The 19427-nt window shown below is 41.0% G+C and overlaps 1 protein-coding gene across 1 annotated transcript; it reads left to right on the top strand.

Annotated features, from left to right (window-relative positions):
• Window positions 1-131: 131 nt before the first annotated feature.
• Window positions 132-7486, top strand: LOC110979862 (uncharacterized). The gene is made up of 9 exons (XM_022235982.2): window positions 132-292; window positions 1104-1243; window positions 1437-1580; window positions 1910-2072; window positions 2312-2418; window positions 2669-2810; window positions 3405-3589; window positions 6245-6416; window positions 6596-7486. Exons 1-9 carry the CDS (start codon window positions 283-285, stop codon window positions 6760-6762), a joined length of 1230 nt encoding a protein of 409 aa, XP_022091674.2. The 5' UTR covers window positions 132-282; the 3' UTR covers window positions 6763-7486.
• Window positions 7487-19427: the final 11941 nt, after the last annotated feature.

Below are 19427 nucleotides of genomic sequence, written 5' to 3'. Positions count from 1 at the left end.
TTGTAATTTCCAATCAACTGAAGTCTCAACGGATGACTGCATTTTTAATTATTAAAAAACCAGTTTCCTTTACAAACCACGCCAGTACTGACGGCCTGATACCAGCATCAACTAAATACCTTTTAACAATGACGTGCCAAACCTAAAACGTACAGCCAAATGCTCAGTTGTCAGGTTTCCTGTGAACATCAGGGTGCAATTTGAAAGCAAACAAAAATTCACTGAAATTGGAAAAAAAACATAAATCATCTGTGAGTTGGGACACCATCTTGGAGCGGAGACATGTATTGGGGTAAGTAGTTTGCTGCAGTTATTCTTTTTAAAATCATTCGGTTCAATAAAGTTTCCATAATTATGTTGCAATTTTTCTTTCACAGTAACCGATGCCGATACAATATGTCTGCTGTATAATGCAGTGGTAGAAAGTATATTGTTGATGCATTAGCGCAGTGAAAGAATCAACGGGGCAAACCAGAGTATTTGAATCACACATTCAAAAAAAAAAAAAAACACACACACATTTCTGGAGGTAAGTCCATTTTGTTGAGGCCTAGAATTCAAGTAAATCTTGTGACAAGTCACATTGTATTTTTTGATGAGTCTAGTCATTACAATGTAGCGATTCAAGTCGAGTCACTGTATAACGGAGTGACTCGGGTCGAGTCAAGAGGCAATCAAGTCGAATCGAATCAGAAATATTTGAACACAATACGATAAATAAAACATGAGAGAGGGTACCTTGTTGGCATTTTGAAATTTACCTCTGTGCTATTGTAATAGTGGTCACATCGCCTCTCACTCGTGATGATAATGTTATAACACATGACATGAACCCCCAAAATCGGCACTAAATGTCATTGCAAATGTTTGTTTCCCACGAAAGTATGCTTTTAAATTTGGGACTAAGGTCTCATTAACTTTCACTGGAGTCATTTGGTTGCAGTGACTCGATTCAAGTAATTTACCCGTCAGTACTCGAGTCGAGTCAAGTCGCCAAAATTTGTGACTCGAGTTGGACTCGTGTCGAGTCATTACAACATTGGACTCAACGATGATATCAACAAATTAACCCCAGACTGTAAATCTTCTATCTACCAATACAGACAAAGCTTCCGATTCAACCATGGTTTCTCTGCTGGTGGTATCAACGGTTCTAGCTAATACTATGGCGTGGGTCGACCTAGCGCCTGTGTATACGGTAGAGGAAGCATACTCACCAAACCGATACATTGTTATCTTAAAGGTAAAAATAATTTTTTGTTTACAGAACTGGTCCAAGAATCGTATGAACTTAAGAGTGCTTCAATCGGCTACGACCTACAGTGTATGTCTTCCTAATGGACATTCGTAAAAGAGAATTTCGAAGTTCGAAAAGCTGACACCTACATGAATACTTTGATCTGTCAGCATTAATTTCATTCTGTTTGTTACCACAGGAAGAAGTTCCAGCCAAAAGGTTCGCTGAAGACTTCCAAAGACAGGCACGTGACCTGGGTGATGCCAACTGTAAAATCATCAATACATTCAGTAGCGCCCTCAACGGTTTCGTTGCAGAAATGACCGAGGACTGCATGGCAACAGTGAGTGTGCTATAAGTGGTAATTATCTGTCACAATTGGGCCATTCTATAAATTCGGGGTTCACAAGTGTGACATTTTATTTGTCCCTGTGTCATTTGACATGGAAATATCACTGCTATTGATTTCAAAATATTTCTATTTGGCAGGTAATTTGCATCACTTCATCACTCTCAAAATTAAAAAATACGTTTTGAACTGACAAAATCGCATGTCAGATGTGACAGGGGCACGAAAAACATGGACCTCTAATTTACGGAATGACCCAATTCACAATAGTAACATCCGTATTGTACAAGCTTTCACATCATTATTTCATTCTTATCTGTCAGGTGCGTAAAAATCCCTCTGTAAGGTTTCTCGAGGAGGACTCTCAGGTCAGGGTGCTACCCTTTGACCACATTGACAACGTCCATTCACTTCCCTTAAAGTCATGGGGTCTAGACCGATTAGATCAACGCAACCTGCCACTCGATGGAGTCTACAACCCAGACGGTATACACTGTCATTTTCTTTTTTCTCAAACTTCCACGGCTAGCCTAAATGAACAACGTCCGTATCTAGTCAAATTAGTCATTAATTTCTTTAAAAGAGAAATTAAAATACACAGAGAAAACCTGCACAAAAGTCGACAGTATTTAAAAATCTCATTACTGCGAAATAATACTTTTTTACTGCCTTTGGCGTTGAAATATTTTTACAATCACCTATAGAATTCTGCTACCTTTCTTTAGGTACCGGAGAGGGAGTCAACGTATACGTAATCGATACTGGCATACGAACTACCCATGAAGAATTCGAGGGACGTGCAAAGATTGCATACGACGTGTTTGGAGGAAACGTAAGATGTTTTATTTCTCACTTCTTGACATTAAAGCGAACTCCTGGACTTTTAAATGTTGAATTTTTAGCGAAATGTCGTAAACATAAATGGTCGAATAATGCACTGATTGCATCATCAAATCAAAATGTACGCACTTAAACTATTGTCAGACAAGAGTACAAAAAAGAACGCGTTATTTTAGTATATGCTTAAAGGCAAAAGTCAAAATGTGCTTACCCCTCATTAAATTGCTTGTGTTACCCACTAGGGTCAAGATTGTCATGGCCATGGAACCCACTGCGCAGGTATCGTGGGAGGCGCCCTCTGTGGTGTGGCAAAGAAAGCCTCCATCTTTGGCATTCGAGCCATGCACTGCAATGGCAAGGCGTCCAGTTCTGATCTCATTAAAGGTGAAATTATTTTTATTTTTTTTTCAAATAAGCATGATATAGTATATCACTAAAGAAAGGAGTAGTTATTGTTTGAATATAAAGACAGGGTCGCTGGGTACGGCAAAATTAGAAACACGGCCAAAACAACACAACCAGAGTGACGTTTCTTGAAGTATATTGATTTCAAGATTTCAAAGGGAGGGGAGCCCTATTGCCCCGCCCCCCTGTAGTTACACCACTGCATTTAAACATTAGAAACCACTAATAGGTGTAGCAAATGATTATCAATTGTAGCAAAAGATTATCAATTTTTGTGTGAAATCTGAGCACTTACAAACTATCAAAGACCCATGCACTGTTGAAGGTCAAACTATCCTTACATTCCCCACAGAAGCACTTACAGGGCTACAAAAACCGTTGGCTACTTTCTCCATTGATCTTGAATAGCGCCCTCTACTGAATGACGTCATGTCCGTGTCCCTAGTTTCAGTCAAAGGGAGAGAAGTTGCTCTCACTGAAAATTTTCTGGAGACGGAGACTTATATCCCACGTACGCCTAAACCAGCAATTCGAAGAAAAAAATAGCGAGGACTGTCTTACCTTCTTCTCCAGCAATTGACTGGCTGGTAGATCACGCCAGATCCCCCGCCATTGCCTCTATGTCCATTGGTGGTGCGGCGACAGAGGCGCTAGACATGGCCGTGAAGGAACTGATGAAGGCGGGAGTGTTTGTTGTCACTGCTGCCGGAAATGAAAGGGCGGACTCGTGTACGAGATCACCTGCCCGCGTGCCAGAGGTAAATGAACCATCGACCTTGCACTGTTGAAAGGCCTATACAAGATAAACAATTTCATAATCATGATATTCATTATGCTGCCTGTCATAAGAAGAAGAAACACAAAAAAAACAAGTCCAAATCAAGTTGGTGTGCTCTTTCAAAAAGTAGTGTAAAATCACGGTGTACATATAGGACTAGTACTAAGAACAATGTATTAACCTCAGATTTTCAATACACACACATATTTTTAACTTAAGGTATTAATTATGGTATTAATCAACCCTATTGTTATATCCTCCTAAAGGTCGCCAGACTTAAACTATATATAAATTAAGATTCTGTAACTTTCGGACGCAAACTGTTCATAAATTTGAGACTCATATTATTGCGCAAAAACCAATTTGTACAAAACTTTTCTGTTCCACGTTCATATAATACCTTCCAAATTTTACCTTTGCTGAGCTTGTACAAATGAACCTAGTCAACAGAACCTTCTTTGGTCACTTGAGACCGGAAAAATGAACAGACTGAGGAGACAGCTTTACCGGTGCAAATTGAATCGAAATATTACCCCTCATTCCCCACTGGGGATGTCAAACTCGGAGAAATAGCAGATCTCTCTTTTCACATTCGTATTTTCAATCTTCCTAATGAACCGTTTTAGCTGATGCTGTAAACGATACCTACAAGAGTACCACAGCTGCTCAGTCATTCAAAAGCTATAGGATGCCGCTGTATAATGGACTGCCGTTTGAGACAGAAATAAGTCAGATGGTTTACCGCTCGTTACATTTAGCTCCAAATTTTTTGCCTCGATGCATGCAACACTGGTGATTGCCAGTCAATAAGTGTGTCGTTCTTGTTAACCTCCTGTGGCCCCCCAGCGTCAAACCATGCCGCCAGAGAATCATAAAGTCGGCTTTCTTTGTGTCAACGGCCTACATGTGTCATGTGGGAAGATGAAACAATTCTTGCAAAGAGCATTAGCAATTGATTCTAATTCTGGGATTCGGTGGCTTCTCTTGATGTAAAATCGTTACGAGAACTGTGGATTATCCTTCCCTGTGGATTTCCCCTTGTGAAATCAAGTGTACTGTTCTCTCCAATTCATCTGAATGCTATCATAGTTTACCTCTGAGGAAGTCCTGAGGCCGCTCTTGGGCAAATTGGACTGCAAGTATTTTTACCGTTCAGGATTCCAGACCCTAATGGACTGTAGGTGAAACAAGTACGTATTTCTTGTTTTACCCAAACAAGGACGGAATTTACAGACCCTTTCCCCTACGTGCGTCAAGGCAAAAACGGACTTTTTAAAGTACTCAGTAAACATTTCTACATCTAGGATTGAGACGGAAAAGCATTAGATTACAATTTGTTGAAATCACATATTGCTAGCGGGCAGAAACGTCTAATGGAGGAGTTTGTTTTCTTTAACCCGAGGTGGCGGTTTTCACAAGTGAGCAAAATCTTTCACGGCAAGACGGAGCTGTCAACTTTCCATTGACAGTAAAGACAATGTCCTTAGTAAAACCACACAGACAGAAAAGGCATGCTTACAACATGGTAACCTTCAAAATAAGGACCATACACGCAAAGAAAATACAGAGCCAAAATCACTCTTGAAGTTTGACAAGCGAACCAAGGCATCCTCATAAACTGGCCAGAGCGAGAAAGAGATTTTAGACTCGTGGGGATAAAACTGATATCTCCTGTTCATTGCTTCCGCCAATATTTCTGAATTTGCTTTAAAATTATGTTGACCGTAAATTGGTGAATCGAAAATAGTTACCTTTATATTCAAACAGATACTGTTGACTTAAACTTGAAGTACCTGCTTCACACAGCACGGTTCATCAAACAGTCCTCCTTTATTCCAAGACGAAAGACTCCTAGCGAAAAGCCCTAGTGTGGAGCAAACACCAGCTTAGCTGCTCCTGTCCTGTCCAGACCAAAACTGGAACTGAGACGACTACACACTTAAAGACTACACCGCAAGGCGTGTGTAGTGTTTTGCTCTGTGCACAAAATGGCGTGCGTTGGGAGTGGGTGTACTGCGCCATGGTTTTATACCGCTGGCGCGTGCGGCACGCCATGCTTAGTTTCACAAAAAGAAAGGGCAGATCTCAGAAGAACACGCCTTGGTTTTGTGTCTGAGAATAGAAACAACATAAAAGACGTGCATTTGTTGTACGAATAAACGTTTTTGACATTTTCATTCTATCACGGGATTGGATGACGAACAAGCATCAGAAATTTTGCACAAAACTACAGAAAGGCAAACCAGTCCAACATTAATTAAATATTTCTTCAGAGTGTTTCTCAAGTAATGTTTCTACTCATAAAGTCTAAGTTGGATACAAAGTAGACAAGAAATAGTCGTTATTGAAAAATGGTAAAAACTCATAAGAAAAAAAGGCAACCGTCGTAAGAGTGAGAAATAAACTTGACTGGTCAATATAGGATGAATGAGCATGAAATCTTGAGTTTGATTGGCCGGAGCTACCTCTATTGAAAGACAGGAATCGGTATTCATGGAAGGGTTTCCTAAAATATTCTTTTTCTTCTACAAAATTTGATTATGAATATTACTGTGTTCCAAATTTTCAGTAGAGCTCTAAAAACTCAACAGTGTTTTACTTCCAAGAGTATAAACACGACACTTCTCTTCCCAAGGTGCTGACGGTTGGGGCCGTGTCCGTAACAGACACGTTAGCGACTTTCTCCAACTATGGAACCTGTGTAGACGTCTTTGCTCCCGGTGTGTCCATTGTCAGTGCAGGAATCAGCAGCGATCATGCTCACATGTCGATGAGTGGTACATCTATGGCATGTCCACACGCTGCCGGTTAGTGTTGATTTCGACTATTGCACCATTATTTCTTTGTTTTTCTTACCGAAATGGTGCCTCAGGGAATTGCCCTGTACGCTTCACACTTCTCCGAACATCGAAACAGGTCTTTACCGTGTCTTTACCTGCCAAGGTGCCATTAAAAGTAACAGTTGTCTTTGTACTTCCATCGGCAGGCGCAGCTGCTATCCAGCTTTCCAAGAACCCAAACTTGACAATGCAGGACCTACAGCGCGCCCTCATCGATAACGCAACCCCAGGTGTCGTCTTATCGGAGAGACGACAAACTCCGAACCGCCTTTTGTATGTCCCGGATGCTGATGAAGCCGGACAGGGCAAATAGAGCATCAAAGTACACGAGAAAAGAAGCCTTTAAGGGAAAATTTGAGGACAAGTGTGCTTTATTTTTGCCACTGTTTAAGAAAGAATTAAAGGCAGAAAACTACTATTGTAAAGGATAATCATACCACAATTCACAATTCACGAAAAAATGACGGAATTTCACTGAAATAAATCATTCGATGAGTGGAAAATCTATGTTGTGTTATATATAGCAGCACATAGCAATAACTTATAATGATACAGAGAAATTCATGTTATCCAAGTGTACGCCTACATTCTGTTTTCCTTGATAGTATTTCCCATCTAAAAGAAAATTCTAAGAAGTGGTTGAAAATACCTAATCAGCGATTTGTTATTAATTCATATTTAAAACGCAGCCACATCAATCATCAAACATGTAATGCAAGATGACAGCTATTAAAAGCAGCTATGAGACATTTAATTGGTAATTTTAAAAGTTCAACAATTACACGAGAATCCTTCACATACTGTACGGCGAACTTGAGTGTCTATATTTGGGTTAACAATTTGAAAGGGTAGCTGTCGAGTCAACTCACCGGGGCTGATAGCGGGGTATGGATCAGGGGTGAGCAGGATGACTGTATACGGTCAAAACTCCCGTCTAGTCGGTACAAGCACCTCAGGTTACACGCTCAACGATGCTTTGTTGGAATCACTTACTTGCTTAAAGTAACGAGAATAACAGGAAGATCGATACATTGGAATTTGGTTTTGTTTCTCTTTTTTTTTGGTGACACTTAACATCTTTGAAAAATGCATTTATTGTTGGTTGCCTCCTATATTGAAACTGGGCATTTTTAGTTACAAAATCATTATTGTTCCTATCGACCAATTGGGAAAAATGACATGCATATGAGTTGCACAAAACACATTCTGTATAATTTATATTACCAGGCAACCAAAGGTCAAATATGCGATTCCTTTCACTTAGCCGGACCAATATCTCAGTACACCATTCATAGGAAATGCAATTTTACAACATTGAACTGATAGCTCCGTTTTTTATAAAACAAAATGGCTGCCTTGCAGACAGTGCATGGAACCGAGTTTTACACAGTGATACGGAGGCACATAAACTCAGGGAAAAATTTGTAAGTTTGAGGAACCCGACTCGACGGGCAGACGTTGCTCAACATTGCATCCAGGGCAGTCTCATTTATATTCTAAATTAACACCACAGTAGGCCTACTCGAGAACATCGACAGCGAGCGTAGGTCATATAACGGTCATTTGAAGATGTAAGTGGGATTGTCCAAACACTCGAAGCGTAATCCAAGTTCTATGTAAAACGGCGTGAAAAACACACAGCGTTTTAAGAGCAGTGTGGTTTGTGAATTTTACCACATTTTGCCGCAGATGATCAACAACTAGCGGGTCCACTTGCCTGTCACGAAATCAATTTGCATTCCGAGGGGATTTATAACCACGACCTTCAACGCTCTCGCTCATCCTCAGAAAAATCAAAATTCCAAGCAAGCATGCCATTGTAATGTGTTTAGGTAGTGCCAAAGGGTTACGCACATTTAGCTGAACAAACAAGTCTGAGTGTGGGAGGGTTAAGATGTCCAGGCTATTCCGTTTTCGGTAGTTGCAGGATCCTAGTGAATGTCAAAACATGGACGGAGAGGCTGATTCAGACGATGGAGGCTTTCATACCCTGACTATAACCTAATATCCACTTCAGCCAGTTCCTTTTATTCAAGCAGTTTTTGATCATCTCTCAATAGAATGCAAATCTTGTAAGAAACAGAAGAGATGGCCCCGAAGGAGCTGGACTTTACTCTAATCCAACATCTCACTGGACAAGGATGAGACAATAAGGAACATACTATGCGCTTCTCTCAGAATGGACACGCAAGTTCCATCTACACCACAGGACACAAAGAGGAAATGGCACGGATATTTATTAAAAAGACGTTCATGAAGACAACATGCAGACATCCACTGGATGTGCTTCGGAGTTTAAAGCTGCGAGAGTGTTGTAGCTAAGACCTTCCCGCCACCCTGCTATTATTTTATCAGTCAATTAAGTTTTCAGAGATGGAACGAATCTAATAATTTATAGGACACAGATATAATGGGAGAATGGTGTTGCGCATATTCATCTTCATGTTGAGCTGTGCTTTTTCAAAGGGGAAAGTCTCAGTGAGACCACCTCGAGATCACTTTTGCAATTTAAGATGTTTGGTATCCGACTTTATTAACCAAATCAACTGTTTATATTCTCTAGTCAAAAAGACATAATTGATCCTCATGCACTTGACTCAAATCTGATGTTACAATGGTGTTCTCTGGAAAAGAGAAGGTACCAAGGGATGCATGCTATGGGGGAAATGGAAGCAAAATTAACCATAGCTTGTCTGAAGCTGCGCGGTAAACTCCATTGAAATTTCCAGTGGGCCATCTGATGGCCTCAATTATTTTTCGCAGGACACTAAAAAACCATTGACTTTGGTTTATACATGTAGATAGGTTGTGTGCAATGCAGTACTTTAAAGGGGGTATGGGGAACTTGGACCTCCAATTTGGGGAGGACACGAAGGCAACGAGCTTCCCCCTCACAGGTGCCACTGTGACGCTCCCTAATAAAAATTGTGAGATAAAACACAGGTGCCTGATGTGATTTTGTATTGTTGCAATTTAGGCTAGCTGTATGTGATAGGGTCTCAATGAAGTGTTTTTATGTTTAGGGCGTTCATTCAAGTTTCAGATTCTAAGTGAAAACCAACCTGAAAAAAACACATGGACCCATTGACTTCAAAAAAATTGAAAAACATACTTTTTTCAGGTGACATGTTTTTCCACTTACGGGAGTTCTTATGACGCCTATTTTTTTCCCAGGCGTGACACTCAACGCCGCTATCACTATGGGCTATTAAATGTCACGTCGAAATTGATCGGCAAAAATGCCAATGGCGTAGCAAAAGAACAGTTTATTGCAGACAGGATTCAGTTTCCCTAAAGTCACATTAAATATCAGTCTTGCTAAATTTGGGTCTTCCTTTCCACATCGGGTGAGCTGCATACAACTGGAATCAGATGCCAGTCAGAAATATGGTCAATTTATAATCAGCTTTGAAAGGGAAAACCTTTTAGCCGGCCGGGTTATGGTCTGAGATGGAACTTTTATCGGATTGACAGAATCATTCCTCAGGCAACGCAATCAATGGTATAACTTCAAACAAGTAAAAGAACTTTGTGATTCCAAGCTCAATCAGTAAATAAAGTTACGCAAAAGGATCGGTTAAGAAACGCAGAAATCTGATGAATTGAATGAAACAAGCTGTTTATTTGTTATCATAAGTAAACTTAACTCCATCATTTGTTTATCTTAAGAAGTCTTAAATCTATGCGTTGGCATCTATTTTCATCCACAACGCTATTATATGAAATCTCATTGATGCCTGTACTCCGTGTGACAAAGAAACAAAAGTCCCAATCTTGATCAAGCAGAAGTGATCTGAAAACGGTCAATCAAAGTAAAACGTAACATGCAGTTATCAATAAATCATTCTCATTATGTAAACAACTTCTTGAGACTTAACCTTATCTGTTAACATTCAGTTCCTTATTAGAGCAGTTAGTTAGGTTACAATGACTGGAAATAATAAGCCCACGAGACAAGGCAATGTTGGTTTGTAGAAAATGATCACCCCCTCTTGACAAACTTGTTTGAGTAACGGTATAACCACATAATCTAGCCATCAAAAGATGTTTAATAGGGCCTGCCTTGTCAGAGATGGTAGCTTGTCTCGACATGACCCAACATGTTGCAAAAATCTATGTAACATGGAAATACCGAATGACTCATCTCAAAGATGGAACAGCTTAACAGACGGCTGAAAACAAATCAAGCATAAATTCAGAAACTCTGAACCTTCCCACGTAAAAAAAGCACTGCCGCTTGGCTGTACAAGTGTCCCTTGCCTCATGAATTAGAAAAATTCCTCTTGGACACACCGTGCTAAGACTTGTACAGTGCCTATGATTACATCACTAAAATGTGCAGTGAAGCATTAAATAGGGCCCCTTGTCTGGGGGAAATTAAAAACAATAAAAAATCTCTGGGTGAAGGAGTGGAAGCCTTATGAAGCCTGCGGATCGAAACAGTACAAAAGGCATGGAACCTAAGCGACATTCCTGAAACAAAAACATACAAAACAAAACTTAGCGCAAGAGGCAAAGATTTTCAAACTGGTATTTTGATACAATACAGCCCATGGAATTTTTTTTAAATTTACTGGCGAGCAAATGTGTGTACATTAGTCGAAGAGATGGTCTGTTTGAATGTCATGCGGTGTTCAACAGCTCTCGCTGTTAACGGACGCCAATCGATTGGCCAACTGATGAAAGCTGAAAACTGGAGCGCAGTGACACTGGCTACTGTCCCATCGGATTAAATTAACGAATGGCCAAGTGGACAGCCGTTGATGTGCGCGATCTCTCCTGAAACACTACACCTGATGGACAATTACACCTTTCGCAACTTGATGCTAGTGCAGACTGCAAACCTTTAATAAGTATGGATTTTCCACGCCACAGATCTACGTTCCGATAATGTGCATTACAAAAACGGGTCAAAATGTGCGTGGCACTTGCGATGATACTTCGGCAGCAATTGGAGAATTAAGAAATGTCTTCTAAAATGAAATATTGCAAAGCTGTCTGTTAACCGCCGTACGTATTTCTTTAAAACTAGCCTTATATCATCTGACCTACATCATACTAGTAGCTCAGTACTCAAGTAAGCACCTTCAAGTACGTCTTTTTTTTCTTTGAACCTTTGAAGACGTTGTACTGCTTACCAAGTTAGGAGATTGGTTCAACTGCTTGTTCAATGTATTCCCAGATATGGTGCCACTTCAGCCTGGATAGACTCAACCATAATCCTATCACCTTTCTTTAGTACAGTGGCCGAACTTTGAAAAATCATTTTGGCAAGATTTCAAAGAACTCATTTCTTAAATTCACTTAGCCGGGCAGAGAGTAGGACACACACTTCCTCCAGCTATATCAAATCAGTTCACAAGGTTGAACATACTGAGCGTAGACTGTTAAAGCCACCCGCGACCCCTCACGTGTGACGGCGGATATGGAAATATAAATTTTGTACGACGGTAATGCAATTATTTATACGTAAATGAATAAGGACCAGACGGAAATGCCGAGCACGTTGAGTATTTCTTTCCATTCTGTTCCATTCCGTTCAATACCCAATCTGCCAAATCTTGGCCAAATGTGATAAAAAATGTTAGCTGTTCTTATTGTCAAGCAAAAAATAATATTCTGGCAGCAAAATCTATCAACCAGTTTGTGCATTAGTTATCCCAGAAACCCTAGTAATGTAAAGACGCTTTTTGTTGTAGCGCTTCATTATGACATTTGTTCATCTTCTAAGTTCTCAGCTACTACATTTGAATAAATTGTTGCTTTGTGTCTTTGTTTGAGCATGTAATACTCAGTGGCGTAGTCAGTGGCGGGGGGGGGGCTGGGGGCACGTGCGCTCCTACGAATTCCAAGTGCCCCCCCCACTAAAAAAAGAACGACTGGATATTGAACAAGGCTAACAAAACCTCCTCCCCCCCCCAAAAAAATACCACTGAAAGCTGGTCTCCCCATAAGATCCTGGTGCCCCCTTTGCGCCCCCTACCAGTAAAATCATAGCTACGCCATTGGTAATAGGCCTACTTCAGCGACCAACAAATCACGGCATAATGAGGACCTGAATACCCAAATATTCCAATCGACTGCCGTACACAACCTAGGCTGGCAAACATACCAAATGCTGACAAGTCTATCAAGTTTTTTTTTTCAGTTCAGTCGTGTGATCTGAAATATACTAGGTCGTGCAAATAGCCAGGTGTTCAGTGAATCAGGCCAGCTGACGTGACGATCCGTAGTAGTTATTTTGAAATACGCCAGGTGAAACACTATCAGGACGTCATATAGCGTTTTTAAGCTCCTACAGTGACCAGCGCATAGACTTTTTGAACCGCAGTAGCAATTAGCCGCCAAGCCCTCTTTTAAGGTATATTCGAGAGCTGTTGTCAATTACAGTGAAATTCAAGTTTCGAAACGGTCAATGTTCACTGTGCATTGGTACACGTACCATTTTATTGTAGGTAAGACCAGCCGTCATTCCTTCATTATGCACAGCGCGTTTTGTCATTACGGTTTACTCTTGGAGTCTCGCTAGAGGTAACTTATCAGAGACGAGGATGTCAGGGAGGCAGATTTCAGATCTAACTACAGGAAGATCTTGAATGAGCAATGGCAACAGAAAGAGAATGGAATGCTTATTACAACACTAAACCTGTGTGGAATTCGAACCTGCCATCTTGATACGAGCTCGTGGTGTCTTTACACCACGAGCAGCAGCACGCTATTAATGTCGACAAGTCGCTCAATTTATCACAAAAGCCAGACAAGAGATGTCTCAAATAACCGTCCTGGCAGTGTCCTGGCGGTAACTCTAATTTTTGCAATATTCAGCTTTTTGTCCAAGCCTCATGGGTCCCTTGTTTGCCCATGAATAACCGGTCCTGAAATTGCCACCGCGAGTAAACCACAATTTACGTACCCTCTCTTGACCAGAGTTAATTTCTCAGAGGAGTTTTGAGAGCCGTCCACATTATCGAATGTGAAAATACATTCTACGTGTTCCCACAATACGAATAAGGCCTTGTCCTTTCTCAAGCACGGTGCCTAAAAAATTGAACCCCGAGTTCTGGGCACCATTTTAGCTAAAGTGCTAGCGCTAAACTTTAAATAAAATGATCATCTTTCTCGATCCGTCAAATGAAATTTGCCATGGAAATTGTAAATCGTATGCCATCAGGATATCACCTGAAAATCTTCTGCAGCTTTTTTGTCCGGTTCGGTTGATGGTACCATCTTTCCAAATTAACACTGGAGTCAAAATCCTGTACGATATCGACTGCTCGAATACTTGCTAAGAATGACATGCAGCGCATGTTCCCCCAATGCATTCGAGTGCAGCCAAGGTTTTCAAATGAAACAGCACATTTAGCTCAGCAAGGCATTCCTAATCGCTGCGGTTCCGGAGCCACAGTAGCACAGCCCGAGGGCAGGGGAAAAAAAGCTCATCCCAGTAACCTGATTGGACGTGTGATGCACCGGCCGCTTTTCGTTTTGCCGAAAAGAAAAGTACCGCCGATTTAATGTAAGGCGTTAGTGGGCATCGGAGGGGAAAAAGGTAAAAATGATAACTTCCGTTGCAGCGTGGTTTGTGATCGTGTGTTGGGGTGTAAAAAATACCTTATGATCTCTGAAACGAGTTTAATTTGAGAATTTATCCAAACAAGACAGTCAGGCATTCTGCCGGTACCACTCAATTGAAAAGATCTCGATTAAAATCGTCTCTGCATGCTTGTAGCTGACGAACAACTCACATTCTCAGGAACATTTTAATGTCAACGAACATTTTCACCCTCGGCGTTAATGTACAGAAAAAGCAATTAAGTTGCTGATTTCTAAACGTGACTGTACGTAAGTAAAAGAATTTGTGTGGGTGTATTTTTCTAATCTAATTTTCATTTTAGTTTGGCTGGAACTGTGACAGTTGAAGGATGGAATATCTGTCAAATTCTTCCCGCCTTAAACAGCTTTTGTTATGATCCGTTAACAAAACAGATTATATTTTATACTCACGCGTATTTACACTCTGAGCTCATAGCAAAACGAACAACTGTGTTATTCCGAAAATCAAATAAACCTGATATGCCTTTCACCTAAATAAACGGACGCATCATTATATAGGGCCACCGAGTCAGAATACCTCTTATGTGGAACAGAATTTGTGCCCAATAGGCCCCTGTGTAACGGTCTCCACTACAGAGACTCGAAATGAAAAACTGAAACATCCCACGTCTCCGTGGTGATGTTCAGTCTTCTTACAAAGTGTCAATCGACCCGACAGTGCCAAGTACATTTAATGGAAAACGTCTTAGCATTACAGATTCACCCGTGTAAATTTGTCGTGATGACGCATTAACCGTTACTCAGAAATTCTAATGGATAAGTGTTTGAAACGAAACAGACATTTTTGAAAGACAACCTCCTCGCTGTTAAATTCTCTTCTCTTTTATGCTAGTTCCTTTTTCTTATGGTGTATCCATCTCACAATAATCGGCTATCTAACTTGACACTGGTGGTAAAGTAACCATTTGTGAAGCCATTTATGGATCAAAATGGTTTTTCTTGAGAACCGTAGGAAGACATGGTCACTTAAAACAAAAATACCCGAAATCATCTACGAAAGGGTGTTAAAGCTGTCTCACAGTCAAAAAGGTTTGACAGCAGTCCTTGAGAGAAGCCTTGCTTAGTCACTTAGTGATACCTTCTACGTGTTGATTTTCATTCTGTTTCTATAGTAGTTGTACTTAGCTTGTGAAAAAGTTGTCCTAATGCTAATGGCCAGGGAATCCAACCAGTCTGGATATCCATTCCTCTCAGGTATTGTGTGTCAGACTACATGTGGTCTGTCCCTGCTTGTCTTCGTTCTTTACTATCGAAATTAAATTGTCTCAAGTTAAGTCCCATATCAATGTCTCAGTGTTATTACATTTGTCTGAGAGATATGCCGCAATGGGTATTTTGACAGTGGACCATTGTAGGATGGCGATAAAGTATTACACATTTGAAACACGCATACCTTCATTAGCAAGTGGCCAGGACAAACCTTTGGCCAACTTAATACAATGTTTGCTCTGAGCAAAGGTTCCAAATAAATCTATGGAAAAGATTACCTTTTTTGCAAAAGATCCACAGAAGTCTTGACATTAATCAGATTATTCTCCTCTCCCCGAAGCATAAAGTACTTTTTGCCAACATCATTGAGCAGAAATTCCCGTTATTCTGGCTGAAGTGATTGTGCCAAAATCTATTCCACTAAATGGACAAGAGTGGCAAACCCAAGTGTTCAAAGACCCAAAGGCGACAGCAAGACGGGCAAAGGCCAAGCCCTAGACAGGGAAAGTCATCAGCAAATTAAATCCTGCGATTCAAAAACAAGTTGTGCAGCAATGACCCTGCATTTGCTTTCTTTATCCATCAGCGATAATTTGTTTAGCCAAGCGACTGCACGTGCTTGGAATAAAAAGGCAATCAGAGACACTTCTTTATCTTGCGAGTGGCCTCTATGTTGCACGTAGGAATTTCATGACGGTTTAAACCTTGAATTTACCAGAACAACACTTTGTGTGTGTGTATACAATATCAAATCGCAAGCGACAGATTTGGAGGTTCAATGTTTAGGCAACATTCGTTGGGCACCCCTGACCACGATTTCTGAGCACATTACTGCGCAAGCGCTATGTGGAATCCGTGTATTATCTAAAAGTCATGCGCGTTGCACTATGGTAGCAAGAAGAATGATTCGCAGTAAAGAGTGCCACCAAGCGCCTGCCTCGAAGACGTCGCTTTTCGAATTCACAGTTTCGCTAGTCACCCAGCGCCCGAACAGGGCGCTAATAAGGGCTGATGACCTTGCACATCTTTTAGCAAAGGAAAACGTCACGGGGGCCCACAGATAACGACGCGTAGAGCATTGTGGGAAATTTCTGCCAGGCGTGTGCGAGCTCGCTCAATGCGTTACACAATCGATTATCGATTCTTATTTTTTTTTCTTCCTCATTGCTAAAAATATTCTCACTACACTTTATACGTTCATGCAGAATTGATCAAGATAACCACTGATTTGAAGTATATCGCCAAAAGCCACGTGATCAGTGACACCTGGTGAAATGATAAATTACCATTGTGCCAAAGCCATGTTTTTATCATATAGCCTAGGCGACACTTTACCCATGCCAAAGCACTTCCATTGGCAAACCGACTATTTGAAATAACGCTTCGCTAACTGGATTACCTCGCTCGCGGTCATAGGTCGTGCACAATGTAGCCAATCACAGTGCAAAGCAATCAGCCCTTCCCAGTGCCCTTTTCGGGCGCAAGGCGACAAGCGAAGTTCACAATCGCTATCTGCCATGCAGCTCATTCTCCGGTCTTTGTTGTCCACATCTGGTATCACACAAGCACACACACAGTGTTATAGTTTATCCGCATATCCTCCCCCACTTGTTTCGCATACGAATTGTGGACATTCCTTTGGTCTCCTGCGGTTCAGGTAACTTTGGAAAAATGCTACTTTTTCTCCCACTAGGATAATTCCTTAGAGCTGGATTTTTGAGTTTCCCGAACTGTTCCTCTTCATATTGCCCTAGATAGCTCTGACCCCAAAATGCCTCGTTCGGAGGGTAAAAACATTGTGTGGACCTGTGCGTGTCCACACAACGCCATCGCACCCTACACTATGTATTGTGTATGCAACCCCCGCACAGCCATGCACGTGCGAAAAGTGGCGTTATAATAACAGCCTCTTGGTGGCGCTCTGTGCCACGAATCGCTCTTATTAAAGCCATCAATACATACGGGCTATAGTTAATGCCAGTGAAACCCGCTAAACCAAAAAGCAGTGAGGTACAGAATATTTACCCTTCTTGGCTGAAAAGAGACACAAGAAAACATAATGATACAATTATGTGAAAACGAAGGCATTTATCCAAGAATGGAGGCGACGTGGTACCCTTGAATTCATGAAGCTGTCATTCGGTGTCATATTCCTCGAGTTAATTCTTGAAACTGAGGTGCACAAATTAGTTTTACATAATGGACCGGGTGCTCCGCTGTGCGCCATACCAGACGAAAAATGAGAAGAGCTTGACATCGTAAATTCTCTCTACACTGTCCAACGCTCCACACCGACCGACGCGACGCCAGGCCGAGTCATAAATGTGATAAATCTGCACATTACAGTAATTCACGTCCACAAATCACTTTTAGTTAATGAGCGTTACAGTTGCCTGGAAAACTGTGTGGATCTTTTCAGGAGGGGACACGAAACACAAGACTGGTCATAGATAGTTAGATATATACTTCATGCCTTAATTAGTCAAATCGTAATATCTCGCCGGTATCCAAAGATTTTGCCAGTTCTTGCCAGCACCATAATATGTCCTGCCATTTTTTTAAAAATATGTTTTGTGGGTTTTCCAATTCTGCCACGACAGCATGCGTGCTCCACAGCGTCAGCATAATGGTGTATATAACTACATTTTAATTCCAAGGGTTCTTTAAGTAATCATAATCATAATCTAGGGTACTTTCATTGTTTGCAGCGCTCAGCCTGCCACCAGTTCACGTTAGCCGACATGTAAATGATGAGAATTTGAATGACTCGAGACATTGAAAAGATAGGACATAGAGATGCTAGAAATTGTCCTCTCCGTCCAGTTCTGTAAGTGTAAGTGTCCTCTAACAAAGACACCGGAAGCAAAATACTGTTTGCATCGCCGAAGAGACAAGCAAGTTGTTCAGGAAGGGAAAAGCGTCGAAATGCACGTGCCACTGTCTTTCCTCAACACGGAAAATTGCTTGAGGGACGCAAAAAACCGGTTGGTGACAGAGCATTGGCATATTTACCGAGTAGGATAAACAGTCATACCCGGGAAACTAAGGCTGGATAGAGACGAAGCATCAGTATTGATCTGACATGAATGAACGTCTTCCTCTCCTGTCAACATCAGGCTGTTTGCATTGTGAATACAAAATGGCCCGAGGGGAGAGGTTATCGAAGCATAGACATTGGACAAAAATAGCAGCACCCCAAATGCTGCATGGCGGAATTCATTCACAACTAGGGACTTTTTAATTATTAAAAAATGTTCACGCGAGCTTTGATTTGGTGATTAAGCGGGGCTTCACTGTGTGTAATTTCAACATCGGACGATGCATCTGCACTACAATTTTGGTACATAACAAAGTGAGATACAGGCAGAACAAGGGAATCTATCGATTCTAGCACGAAAACCTCACAATTAAAATGAAAAATAAAAAACTATTTCTGTATTAAGCCTGAATCTACATAATTATGAAGTCTGTTTTCTTCGCTTGTTAATTTTTCTTCCACATTGAAAAAAATAATAATGAATAAATTCCCTTTCTTTCTCCCCTCCATCCATAGCACTTACACTGCATTAGATGGCGCGCCATTAAACATTTTGATGTATGCCACTTTCTCTTCCCTTCCTTGCAATACGATACGGGTTGAAAGCTGACGACAAACATTTAGAGTGGAATAGAAAGACAACAACAATCTGCTGATGAAATTACTTAGGCCTGGAAGTGCAATTCCACCCACGACGTCGGCGAAACGGAAAAGGGAAACAACCGAAAGTACTTCTTCAGACTGTTTGTCCGAGCAAATGTTAAAAACAGCAATGTTGAAAAAAAGAGTCCTCGTGGTAGGCCTAGCCATTAGTTGAGCATACAGAAAATCAGATACACCATAACTTTCAGTGTGATTTCAATCAGACTTATTTCAAGTTTGAGTTTAGCTTTTGCATTTCAATCCTTAAGTGATTAGCCGCAATGCAATATATTGTGCTTGACAAGGTCAGGGCTGAGCAATGTACTCAAGGTGAACTGAACCTGTTACTATAAACAAACAAGTTTTGTCCTCTGGAAGAAGGTTTTTAATTCGATGATCGAACATGTTTCTACCGAATAGAATATCTGCTTGAAGGGGAAAAAACCAGTATACGTTAAGGATAAAAATAGCTTATC

The sequence above is a fragment of the Acanthaster planci genome, linkage group LG13 (genome assembly GCF_054643075.1).
Source record: "Acanthaster planci isolate LZ-2023a linkage group LG13, COTS_SCS, whole genome shotgun sequence".
Taxonomy (NCBI): domain Eukaryota; kingdom Metazoa; phylum Echinodermata; class Asteroidea; order Valvatida; family Acanthasteridae; genus Acanthaster; species Acanthaster planci.
The sequence above is the reverse complement of the archived record's forward strand: the minus strand, read 5'-3'. Positions and strand labels throughout refer to the sequence as shown.

What these genes read in the sequence shown, in the direction of transcription:
- LOC110979862 (XM_022235982.2), top strand. An exon ending in CAGTTCTGATCTCATTAAAG is followed by an intron (nt 2,811 to 3,404) that starts GTGAAATTATTT and finishes CTTCTTCTCCAG; the next exon opens with CAATTGACTGGCTGGTAGAT. An exon ending in GGCATGTCCACACGCTGCCG is followed by an intron (nt 6,417 to 6,595) that starts GTTAGTGTTGAT and finishes TTCCATCGGCAG; the next exon opens with GCGCAGCTGCTATCCAGCTT.